General features: G+C 37.8%; 1 protein-coding gene across 1 annotated transcript in view; it reads left to right on the top strand.

Annotated features, from left to right (window-relative positions):
• The window catches only part of HERC1 (HECT and RLD domain containing E3 ubiquitin protein ligase family member 1), a 227,558-nt gene that overhangs the window by 53,180 nt on the left and 162,080 nt on the right, over window positions 1–12,298 (top strand). The window contains exon 3 of the mRNA XM_082383545.1: window positions 6,093–6,188. Within this exon, the coding sequence (XP_082239671.1) occupies window positions 6,093–6,188 (96 nt within the window). The remainder of the gene's footprint in view (window positions 1–6,092; window positions 6,189–12,298) is intronic.

The following is a 12,298-nucleotide window of genomic DNA, read 5'->3' as shown; positions in this document are numbered from 1 at the left end:
CATCTAACTTCTCTGTGTTTTAGTAAACTCATATGTAAAATGAGGGGCCTTGGCTAGTAAGTGTGGAGATCTTTTGAAAAAAATCTCTAATTTCGTCCTTCTCAATTTTTATTAAACATTTACTCTGTACTAAGTATTATTCTAGGCCCTAAGGATACAGCAGAGAAAAACAGAGTTTCTTGGAGCTAACAACCTAGTAGGGGAAGCAGACAATAAATATAAATTTTAGGTAGTGTTAAGTTCTAAGAATTAAAATAAGGGAGGGAAAGGGAATACAAAATGATGGGTTCAAGCAGAGACTGGGGAGGGGAAAGGTATGGTATTTTAGTTAATGTGGTCAGGGGAGTCTCTGAATTGGGACATTTGAGCAGAGACCTGAATGGAGGGGAGTAATGAACTGATATACTAGATCTGTAATGAATGTCTTGTTCATGAAGGAACTTAATTGCTTGACTATCATAAAGGAACTAACTTTAGATACCATATTAAAGAATAAACAGTAAAATATAGTGCAGTATGATCAATTTCAAGAATTTCTGAGATTGAAATTTAATGCTTTTGTGAAAACCAAGAATAAAAGTTTGAAATAAGAGATGAACCGGTTTGCAGGGCAGAAATAGAGACACAGATGTAGAGAACAAACGTATGGACACCAAGGGGGGAAAGTGGGGGGTTGGTGGTGGTGCGATGAACTGGGAGATTGGGATTGACATATGTATAAAATGGATAACTTATAAGAACCTACTGTATAAAAAAATAAAGTTAAATTAAAAAAAACAAATTTGGAATATAAAGATTGAAACACTTATAAGTTGATTTAATTTCAGTTGAGTTACATTGATCAGCGTTTTTGGTATCCTTTATTACCAAATATCAATTAACAAATTTCTTAAATTTAAATAATTAAAAATACCACTTGTAAATTATGTATGTATGTTTCACGACTCCCCCCCCCCCCCAAAAAAAGTGGATAGCTCTTGGATTGACAGGAATGTTTCATAAAAAACAATTATGTTAAATTCATTTTCAAACCAGGGCATTTAAATTTTCACCTGGCTTACATTTTGTACTTGTGAACTGAATGGTAAATATTGGGTCATTTTATTACAAATAATTTTATTGTAAGCAAGTACTTGGAGATTTTAGATAATGAGATCTATGAAAATTTGAATTCCTTAATGTTAAATAAAATTTAGACTAGAAAAGCATGTGGTGCTTTGTTCAGAATCTGGAATGTTGACAAGGGCCCTCCAAGAAGTAGAAATCTAGAGCCAGAGATGCAATGATCTAAGTAAGAAAGGTTTGAGGTAACAGCTATGAAAGGCAATTAGGCCTCTTGTGGTTTCTTATTCAATATTTAAACTTATTCACTTCCATATCTGTTTTTCTCATTTTATTTTCCAATTCTTAATACTTTCTGGTAACATTCTCTAAATTTATACCGTTTTCAAATATGCGATGCCATTTGATGACCTAAAATAGTGTATCTATTCATGGTCACTTGTTAATATTTCTTTGAGGAGTATACTTAATTCTTCATTTTACAGTCTACTTATTTTGCATTGCCTTTGTTACAAAGAAAAGATGTTAATTATTATGCAGTCTACTTATATGATTGTACGCTTGCCCATGGTATGTTTCCTTTTTAACCAAAATGCTAAATACCCTGAGTCAGAGACCCCTTCCCCACCTTACCCTCAAAGGCCTTATCCTGCAATATTGCTCCTTAGTGGGAAGAGGGTGCCCCAAGGAACTAAATTACTTTTCTCAGTATCTGTTTAGCCCATTGTCTTTTAGCATGTTGGAAATTGGTTTGTATGCATATTTGGCTGTAAGTTTAAATTGGCTCTATAACCTTGAGAAATCTTTACAGTAAATATATTTACTACCTATATAATGTGTTTTAATATTCACTTAATTAACCTATAGTAAACCATCCCATTCATTTTTTGGATTCTACTTACTGCTTCCCAGAACCTGGAATAAGGGAGGAAGAGCTCTAACCTTCGTTGAGTGCCTACTACCTACCAGGTGCTTTTTATAAGCAGTGTCGTATTCAATTATCATGTTAATCTGTAAGGTAGATATTATTTATCCTTAAGGATGAAGAAACTGTGGCAATTATCCTAAGTTTACACATCTATTTGGCAAAAGAACTGAAAGTATTATGTATACTCCTGATTAAGCACTGATGGGCCAGGCACTGTGTTAATGAATTCTTACAACCCATAGTCTGTCTGCAAAGCCCACATTTTTTCTGACAGCTATATGCAGCTTTTACCCTGTTTATGTTAAATTGACTTATTTTTTTTTCCCATGAAGGCCTACCTTAAAGTAGATACAAAATATAATAAACTTATTTTATTGCTGGATTTCCAGTTTTCTCTCCACTTGTCCTCTTTCATTTCTGGACAAAATGTCAAATACACCTAGGCAGAAGGGCCCTCCGTCTCCCTCCTTACCCTCCTAGGCTATACCCTACATTGTAACTTTCTGTTGGGATGAGGGTACCCCGGATAGCTTTCCTCAGAATTCTGGATATATTCTGGGGAAGAATCCCATCCTGACCTGATCTTCCCTGTCTTAAGATTCTCTACTCATGAACAGCTGGGACAAAACGTATCCCCAAGCTAGAAGTTAGAGGGAGAGATGCATAACCATCAATTGAGTACCTGGTAGAAGGCCTAACAAAAATGAGTTCAATCCTTAAATTGTATTTACATGTGTGATTCTTAACCTCCTCTACCTATGCACATAGTAATTCTGTTTGAGTGCAAGCATGCAAGGTACTCATTAACTTACATTTAAATAAAGAGTAGGGAAATAATGCCACTGTACATCCCTGAATTCTAAAAAAATAAACACCAATAAAAACACCTTTGGCCTTTGATGCCACTAGGTGTTTGCTGTGTGCCAGATACTGTTAGACTATGGGTTAAAATGATGAATGAGCTTTGTAGCGTGCATGCCGTTAGCCAGCTCACAGTGTAAGGAAAGAGAGGTGCACAGACATTTCATATTAATGATGCTGGGCTGTAGTAGAGGTCTGCACAGGGAGGTGGTGATGAGATACAGGAGGAGGGCTAGAAGGGAAGGGGCAGAAAATGAAGGATGCCTAAGTTTAGTTGAAGAGTAAGAAGAGTTTGCTTGCAAACATGAGGTGTGTGAGTGAGGGAGCTGAAGAAGTTTTCAGGTGAGAGGATTAGTATTCTCAAAGTGACTGAGGTGTTTGAGAGCAGGCTCCTGGGTGCTGGGGCTGGAATGGGATGAGCTGAGGCTGCCAAGCTGGGTGGGACCAGGTATCCCATATGCTATGGGGTTTTGAGCTTGATTCTGTAGGCAGTGGGGAGTCACTGAAGCAATTTTAAGCAGAGTAAAATCAGATAGCAAGAATGTAAGGAAATGTACTCCATCAAGTCTTAATGTTCTTGTCTGATTTTCTTAAAAAGACAGATGTGAAAAAACCAAAAAGGTATTACATTATTTTCGATGGTAGGTAAATAAGAGAAAGGTAATTCAATGAAGACCTGTGAAACCACACATTTATGTTATTTTAATTTCCCATTTATCTTTGGACCTTTGAACTTCCTGTGGTATGTTAGCAGTGTATGAAGTTACACATTTCCAAAATGTAATTTCTTTAAAAATACCTAGGTATAGCCCTCTTTTTCTATTGTGCAGTATATTTACAAAACACATTAAGAATTCTATACAGAATGGGTTTTTAAGATATCTTTAATCCTAATTTACTGGGGCTGGATTAGTCTCACCCTTAACTATTGACTTTTTGGGGAGAACAGAAGTCAGTGACAGTCACTGCAGACAGTGTTTGAAGGATTTTTTAAAAAATTGGTTTGGTATTTTTAAAGTTAGCAGGAGTTTATTAAAGACTCCCTGTGTTTTCTCTACTTTCTCCACGTACATCATACAAAATAATAATTACTGATGCCACTTTTGAGTTCTTACTATGTATTAAGAACTATGCTAAGCATGTTCTATGCATAATTTCAGTTATTCTTCCCAACAGCCCTAAACAATAGAGGAATTATTCCTGTCTAAGGATAAGCAAACTTACCCTTAAGTCACATTGCCAGTAAGTGATGGAACATGGAATTAAACTCAGGTCTGTCACTGAAAACCTTATGCTATTTTCAGCATTTTCCTTCATACTGTAGAAAGGCATAAAAAAGGAATTATTACCGGCCTGGTGCCAGCTCCTAGAAAGGTATGGCAAGCTGCTGTTGTTTCTCATCTGCTTTTGGTTTGGTGATCAGTAGAGGTGGCCTTTAAATAACGGAGCCACAGATTACAATTGTGTTTTTCCCAGAAGTGCTACGCAGCTAATTACCGAATTTGGAGAGGCTGTGCCTCAAAGTATTTGCTGGTATAGCCACACCTTGTGTGTCTAGGAACTAGATAATTTTGAGCACTCAGCTTCTGATATGACTCCAAGACCTGCAAGTGGCTCTCGAAAGCCTTACTGCTTGAAGTGTGAGCCTCAGACAGCAGCATTGCCATCACCTGGGAACTTGTTAGAAATGCAGAATCTCAGGCCCCCACCTATATTTACTGAATTGGAATCTGCATTTTAACAAAATTTCCAGATAACTTAATGTCCACATTAAAATTCGAGAAGCACCGCCTAAGCAATAAAAAAGAAAAATTGATTTGGTAGCAGTAGCTTAGCACCTGATGACCCAGTGATAAATTCAATAGCCAACGTACTCATTTCTTTCATTACTTAGGAATCACGTTAATTAAAATAGTCTGAATTGATAAAATCATATAATCTTAGAGTTGGATGGGATCTTACAGAGCATCTAGGCCAACCTCCGTTCCACAGTAGAGGATATACTTTTCTGTGGTATGTTTGCCTGGTGATCATCTAGAATCTAAATATTTTTACAATATAATAGTCTTTGAAATAAAGCCACAGATGAAAATTTTACAATTAGACGATGGATAAATCGGAGAAAGAACTTGACATTTGTGATGTAAAGATTTAAGGATATGGGAATTTGAGGGAACAGTGGAGGTCAAGTTCACTCGCTGATTTATCAGTTTTCAATGAAAGAATGATTTCTGGTCATAGCCATTGGGCCCTATTGTGGAGAGTAGGCAGTTAGTCACAGAGAGGAGCTATGATTCCTCAGTTGTGCTAGGGAAAAGATATTTTGTTGCTAATATAGTCAGGTAGCTACATGAACTGACTTGTGGGACCTTTGTTGTGCTGAAACTAAGAAGGGAGGAACAGACTTACTGCTGCTCTGGTCAGGATCATCACTTAAGCTGGCTGCATTCTACTGTATTCTTGGAGCAAGTGGACAAGGCAGCCCCAGGGGAGTAGAATATTTGCTGGGACCCCATTTATTGGATATTGACCACCCAAAGAGTGTGTAGTTGGCAAAGTTCTGCCTCCTTGAGTGTTTTTAGGTCAAACCTTGTGACACTTAGAGCAAATCACTAATAAGGTAATAAGTGAGGGATTGGTACTTAATTTACTGCTTCACTCTATAGCCATGTCTTTTATAACACTTACACATAAAATTGGTTTCATGACCTAATGTTAGGATTTGATCTTTTTTTTTTTTTTTTTTTTTTTTACAGGCTGGGAGTGTGGGGCAGCCAGCTGGTGTAGCTTCCCAAGCCTGGGCTCTTCTTTTTTTTAAAGGTTTATTGATTGATTGATTGATTGATTGATTGATTGCTATGTTGGGTCTTCGTTTCTGTGCTAGGGCTTTCTCTAGTTGCGGCAAGTGGGGGCCACTCTTCATCGTGGTGCGCGGGCCTCTCACTATCGTGGCCTCTCTTGTTGCAGAGCACAGGCTCCAGATGCGCAGACTCAGCAGCTGTGGCTCACGGACCCAGTTGCTCCGCGGCACGTGGGATCCTCCCAGACCAGGGCCCGAACCCGTGTCCCCTGCATTAGCAGGCAGATTCCCAACCACTGCGCCACCAGGGAAGCCCAGGATTTGATCTTAATGCACATAATTATGTAAACAGTTCCTCAGATGTTTTTGTGGACTATTTAAGAGATTTTAATACATGTCTCTCTCCTTCACTAACTGTGTCCCACAATGTCTTAATTATAGAGTTCATCTGCTGATCGGAGTCAGTGGAGGGAACCACCCAGAACATCCGATGGCTTGTGCTCACTCTATGAGGCAGCTTTATGTCTCTTTGAAGAGGTATGTAATAATCGTGGCTTTTATGTGAAAAATTACTTTGTCAAGGGATAAACTGGAAGATTGTGATTGACATATACATACTACTAGATATAAAATAGATAACTAATAAGGACGTACTGTATAGCACAAGGAACTCTACTCGGTACTCCGTAATGGCCTATATGGGAAAAGAATCTCAAAATGAGTGGATATATGTATATGTATAACAGATTCACTTTGCTGTACACCTGAAACTAACACAACATTGTAAATCAACTATATTCCAATAAAAATTTAAAAATCAGTCAATAAATAAAAATTACTTTGTCTTAAAATGCTATAGCATGTATTTATCCCTTAAAAATAATCCATTCAATCTCTGGAAAGGATGCAAAAGAAAGTGGCATCTGTGATTGGTTGCCTCTAGAAAATGGAGCCAGGGTGTCTCGCATCAGGTGTGGGAAGGAGACATAGTTTTCAATGCATACCCTTTTATTCATTTTGGTCTTCGTATCATGTGCATTTCTTTTTTAACATCTTTATTGGAGTATAATTGCTTTACATTGTTGTGTTAGTTTCTGCTGTAAAACAAAGTGAATCAGCTATATGTATACATATATTCCCATATCCCCTCCCTCTTGTGTCTCCCTCCCACCCACCCTCCCTATCCCACCCCTCTAGGTGGTCACAAAGCACCGAGCTGATCTCCCTGTGCTATGTGGCTGCTTCCCACTAGCTATCTATTTTACATTTGGTAGTGTATATATGCCCATGCTACTCTCTGACTTCGTCCCCGCTTACCCTTCCCCCTCCCCCATGTGCATTTTTTAATTTAAAAATTTATTATTAAAACAGATACAGAAAGACATACAAATGTGTGCCTTAATGAATTATTATAAAACAAATGTCCTTTTAATCTGTGCCCAGGAAAGAAATAAAACTTTGCTAGCAACCCGAGAAACCCGTTCATGTCCTGGTTATTATCCCTTTCCTCCTTCCGTAAGTAACCACTATCCTGACTTCAAGAGTAGTCACTTTGTTGCATTTCTTTATAGTTGTGTGCATCCCTAGACACTATAGTTCAGTCTTCCCTATTAAAACAATCTATATATCTATATATATCTTTTTAGTATATATATATTTTTAATTAAAACTTTTTTTTTTTTTGGCTGCGTTGGGTCTTCGTTGTGGCGTGCATGCTTTCTCTAGTTGCGGTGAGCAGGGGCTACTCTTCATTGTGGTGCACGGGCTCTCATTGTGGTGGCTTCTCTTGTTGTGGAGCACGGGCTCTAGGTGCACGGACTTCAGTACTTGTGGCACATGGGCTCAGTAGTTGCGGCTTGCGGGCTCTAGAGCGCAGGCTCAGTAGTTGTGGCACACAGGCTTAGTTGCTCTGCGGCATGTGGGATCTTCCCGGACCAGGGCTTGAACCCGTGTCCCCTGCATTGACTGGCGGCTTCTTAACCACTGCGCCACCAGGGAAGTCCTATATATATCTTTTAAATCTCTTAATCTATAAGTTCCCCCTCCATTTTTTTTCTTTTCCTTTAGTGTATTTTTTCAGGAACTTGGACTTTTTAGGCTGTACAGTTTCCTTCCATCTGGATTTTGCTGATTACTCATAATGCAGTTCCTATGTATCCCTGCATATTGACAGGTGAATCTAGAGACTTGATCAGTTTCAGGTTTGATCCCTTTGGCAAGGCTAAACATGGTGTTGTGATCTTCCATTTGGTTGTGTGTCTTTTTGTAGTATTAGCAGCCCTTGATTCTTTTTTTTTTTTTTAATTATTTTTATTTATTTATTTATTTATTCATGGCTGTGTTGGGTCTTCGTTTCTGTGCGAGGGCTTTCTCTAGTTGCAGCAAGCAGGGGCCACTCTTCATCGCAGTGCGTGGGCCTCTCACTATCGCGGCCTCTCTTGTTGCGGAGCACAGGCTCCAGACGCGCAGGCTCAGTGATTGTGGCTCACGGGCCTAGTAGCTCCGCGGCATGTGGGATCTTCCCAGACCAGGGCTCGAACCCGTGTCCCCTGCATTGGCAGGCAGATTCTCAACCACTGCGCCACCAGGGAAGCCCAGCCCTTGATTCTTAATGATCAGATCTATTAATTCATTGATGCTTGGTTGCAAAATGGTGATATTCTAATTATATCATTCCTCTTTCATTTATTAATTGGAATGTTTTCATAAAGGAGATGATTCCCTTATTGACAATTTGGTTACCCTGCCACAGTTCAGACAGGAAAAGCAGAATAAATGCTTGATTCTCTCCACGTGATTTTTAAAAAAATTTTTAACACCTATTTTTATTTACTAGTTTTCAGTTTAATGAATTGATCTCCTGTCATGTTCCAAACTTGACCAATTGGTTTCACTTGAAAAGTATTGTTATGAACTTGTAGATTTAAACCGATTCAAATTTTACTTCGTGAATTATTATCTGTAGTGAAGCTCATATTGTTTTATCTTTGGCCAACAGTCTTTCAGGGTAGTAGTCTCTTTCAGGGTGGTTCCCAAGTTCTTTTGACATAGGCCTAATAATCTTTGATAGCTTCCTTGCTATCTGACCCGTCAAATTGTTTCTGAACTCATGTATTTCTTGATATGGATCTGCAACCAGCTAGCTCTTTCTCCATAAACCCTGTTTTTTTTAAAGTGGAAAATAGTATTTCAGGACCACAATCAGGGTGCTCATCACTACTAAGTCGGTATTATTTTTCTAGGCTCTTACGGTAGCCAGAGCTAGGAAATGTGTGTGTGTGCACGCACGCATGCGTATTTAAAGCTAATATACCTCATGAGTTGATACTGATACTTTCAAAATCAGGGCTATAGAATTTCTGCTTTTCTGTATTACATTTATATATCCTTTCTTCCAACTAAGAATGCTGATTCTGAAGGATACAGGGATATAGAATTAGAATATCCCATAATTATTTATTTTACTCACACAGTACACACACACACACAAAAACAACAATCCTAGAATAAGACAAACACTACCACTGTATGATTACTAAAAATATTAACTTTTTACATATGCTTTCCCCATTTTTTGTAGTTGTATTATATCTGTATACTCAGAACATATATACTCTCTGCCTTTTAACCCTCGTTTAGTATGAGTTGTACAAGTAACTACATATTTAATGCTCACTGCCAGTTTCGGTCAGTGGCTCTATATTCTTTTTGGTTGTCTGAAGCTTATTCTCTAGTAGAGTCCTCAATAAATACTCATGAAAAAGATTCTCTTAGTTCTTACATTTTAATTGCTGTGCACTTTATACTTGAAAGTCAGTTTTGAGAAGATAAAATCTTTGGCTCACATTTTCTTCTACTTCTTAAGTATATTCATCCATTTTCTTCTGGCAGTAATTTTACTAGAATACATCTTGATGTTACCTATTCTGAGTTGATGTTCTCAGAGATGTGAGGATTTCAACATGTAGTTTCAAATCTTTTTTATTTCAGGGAAGTTTCCCTAAATTATTGTTTTTAGTATCATTTTTACTCTTTGTATTTGGTTCTCATCTAGGACCCCTATTGTTTTTATGTTGGATTTTTTTTTTAACATCTTTATTGGAGTATAATTGCTTTACAATGGTATGTTAGTTTCTGCTTTATAACAGAGTGAATCAGCTATATGTATACACATATCCCCATATCTCCTCCCTCTTGCATCTCCCTCCCACCCTCCCTATCCCACCCCTCTAGGTGGTCACAAAGCACTGAGCTGATCTCCCTGTGCTATGTGGCTGCTTCCCATTAGCTATCTATTTTACATTTGGTAGGATATATAAGTCCATGCCACTCTCTCACTTCGTCCCAGCTTACCCTTTCCCCTCCCTGTGTCCTCAAGTCCATTCTCTACCTCTGCGTCTTTATTCCTGTCCTGCCCCTAGGTTCTTCAGAACAATTTTTTTTAGATTCCATATATGTAAGCGTATGGGATTTGTTTTTCTCTTTCTGACTTACTTCACTCTGTATGACAGACTCTAGGTCCATCCATCCCACTACAGATAACTCAATTTCGTTTGTTTTTATGGCTGAGTAATATTCCATTGTATATATGTGCCACATCTTCTTTATCCATTCATCTGTCGATGGACACTTAGGTTGCTTCCATGTCCCAGCTATTGTGAAGAGTGCTGCAATGAACATTGTGGTACATGACTCTTTTTGAATTATGGTTTTCTCAGGGTATATGCCCAGTAGTAGGATTGCTGGGGTGTATGGTAGTTCTATTTTTAGTTTTTTAAGGAACCTCCATACTGTTCTCCATAGTGGCTGTATCAATTTACATTCCCACCAACAGTGCAAGAGGGTTCCCTTTTCTCCACACCCTCTCCAGCATTTATTGTTTGTAGACTTTTTCATGATGGCCATTCTGAGTGGTGCGAGGTGATACCTCATTGTAGTTTTGATTTGCATTTCTCTAATGATTAGTGATGTTGAGCATCCTTTCATGTGTTTGTTGGAAATCTGTATATCTTCTTTGGAGAAATGTCTACTTAGGTCTTCTGCCCATTTTTGGATTGGGTTGTTTGTTTTTTTGATATTGAGCTGCTTGTAAATTTTGGAGATTAATCCTTTGTCAGTTGCTTCATTTGCAAATGTTTTCTCCCATTCTGAGGGTTGTCTTTTCATCTTGTTTATGGTTTCCTTTGCTGTGCAAAAGCTTTTAAGTTTCATTAGGTCCCATTTGTTTAGTTTTGTTTTTATTTCCATTTCTTTAGGAGGTGGGTCAAAAAAGATCTTGCTGTGATTTATGTCATAGAGTGTTCTGCCTATGTTTTCCTCTAAGAGTTTTGTAGTGTCTGACCTTACATTTAGGTCTTTAATCCATTTTGAGTTTATTTTTATTTTCTAATTTCCTTCTTTTACATGTAGCTGTCCAGTTTTCCCAGCACCACTTACTGAAGAGGCTGTCTTTTCTCCATTGTATATTCTTGCCTCCTTTATCAAAGATAAAGTGACCATATGTGCATGGATTTATCTCTAGGCTTTCTATCCTGTTCCATTGATCTATATTTCTCTTTTTGTGCCAGTACCATACTGTTTTGATTACTGTAGCTTTGTAGTATAGTCTGAAGTCACAGAGCCTGATTCCTCCAGCTCCGTTTTTCTTTCTCAAGATTGCTTTGGCTATTTGGGGTCTTTTGTGTTTCCATACAAATTGTGCAATTTTTTGTTCTAGTTCTGAGAAAAGTGTCATTGGTAGTTTGATAGGCATTGCATTGAATCTGTAGATTGCTTTGGGTAGTATAGTCATTTTCACAATGTTGATTCTTCCAATCCAAGAACATGGTATATCTCTCCATCTGTTTGTATCATCTTTAATTTCTTTCATCAGTGTCTTATAGGTCTTTTGTCTGCATACAGGTCTTTTGTCTCCTTAGGTAGGTTTATTCCTAGGTATTTTATTCTTTTTGTTGCAGTGGTAAATGGGAGTGTTTCCTTAATTTCACTTTCAGATTTTTCATCATTAGTGTACAGGAATGCAAGAGATTTCTGTGCATTACTTTTGTATCCTGCTACTTTACCAAATTCATTGATTACCTCTAGTATTTTTCTGGTAGCATCTTTAGGATTCTCTATGTATAGTATCATGTCATCTGCAAACAGTGACAGCTTTACTTCTTTTCCGATTTGGATTCCTTTTGTTTCTTTTTTTCTCTGATTGTTGTGGCTAAAACTTCCAAAACTATGTTGAATAATAGTGGTGAGAGTGGGCAGCCTTGTCTTTTTCCTGATTTTAGTAGAAATGGTTTCAGTTTTTCACCATTGAGAACGATGTTGGCTGTGGGTTTGTCATATATGGCCTTTATTATGTTGAGGGAAATTCCCTATATGCCTACTTTCTGGAGGGTTTTTATCATAAATGGGTGTTGAATTTTGTCGAAAGCTTTTTCTGCATCTATTGAGATGATCATAGGGTTTTTATCCTTCAGTTTGTTAATATGGTGTATCACTTTGATTGATTTCCATATATTGAAGAACCCTTGCATTCCTGGGATAAACCCTACTTGATCATGGCGTATGATCCTTTTCACGTGCTGTTGGATTCTGTTTGCTAGTATTTTGTTGAGGATTTTTTCATCTATGTTCATCAGTGATATTGGCCTGTA

This window comes from Balaenoptera borealis (assembly GCF_965194805.1).
Source record: "Balaenoptera borealis genome assembly, chromosome: 3".
Classification (NCBI taxonomy): Eukaryota; Metazoa; Chordata; class Mammalia; order Artiodactyla; family Balaenopteridae; genus Balaenoptera; species Balaenoptera borealis.
The sequence above is the reverse complement of the archived record's forward strand: the minus strand, read 5'-3'. Positions and strand labels throughout refer to the sequence as shown.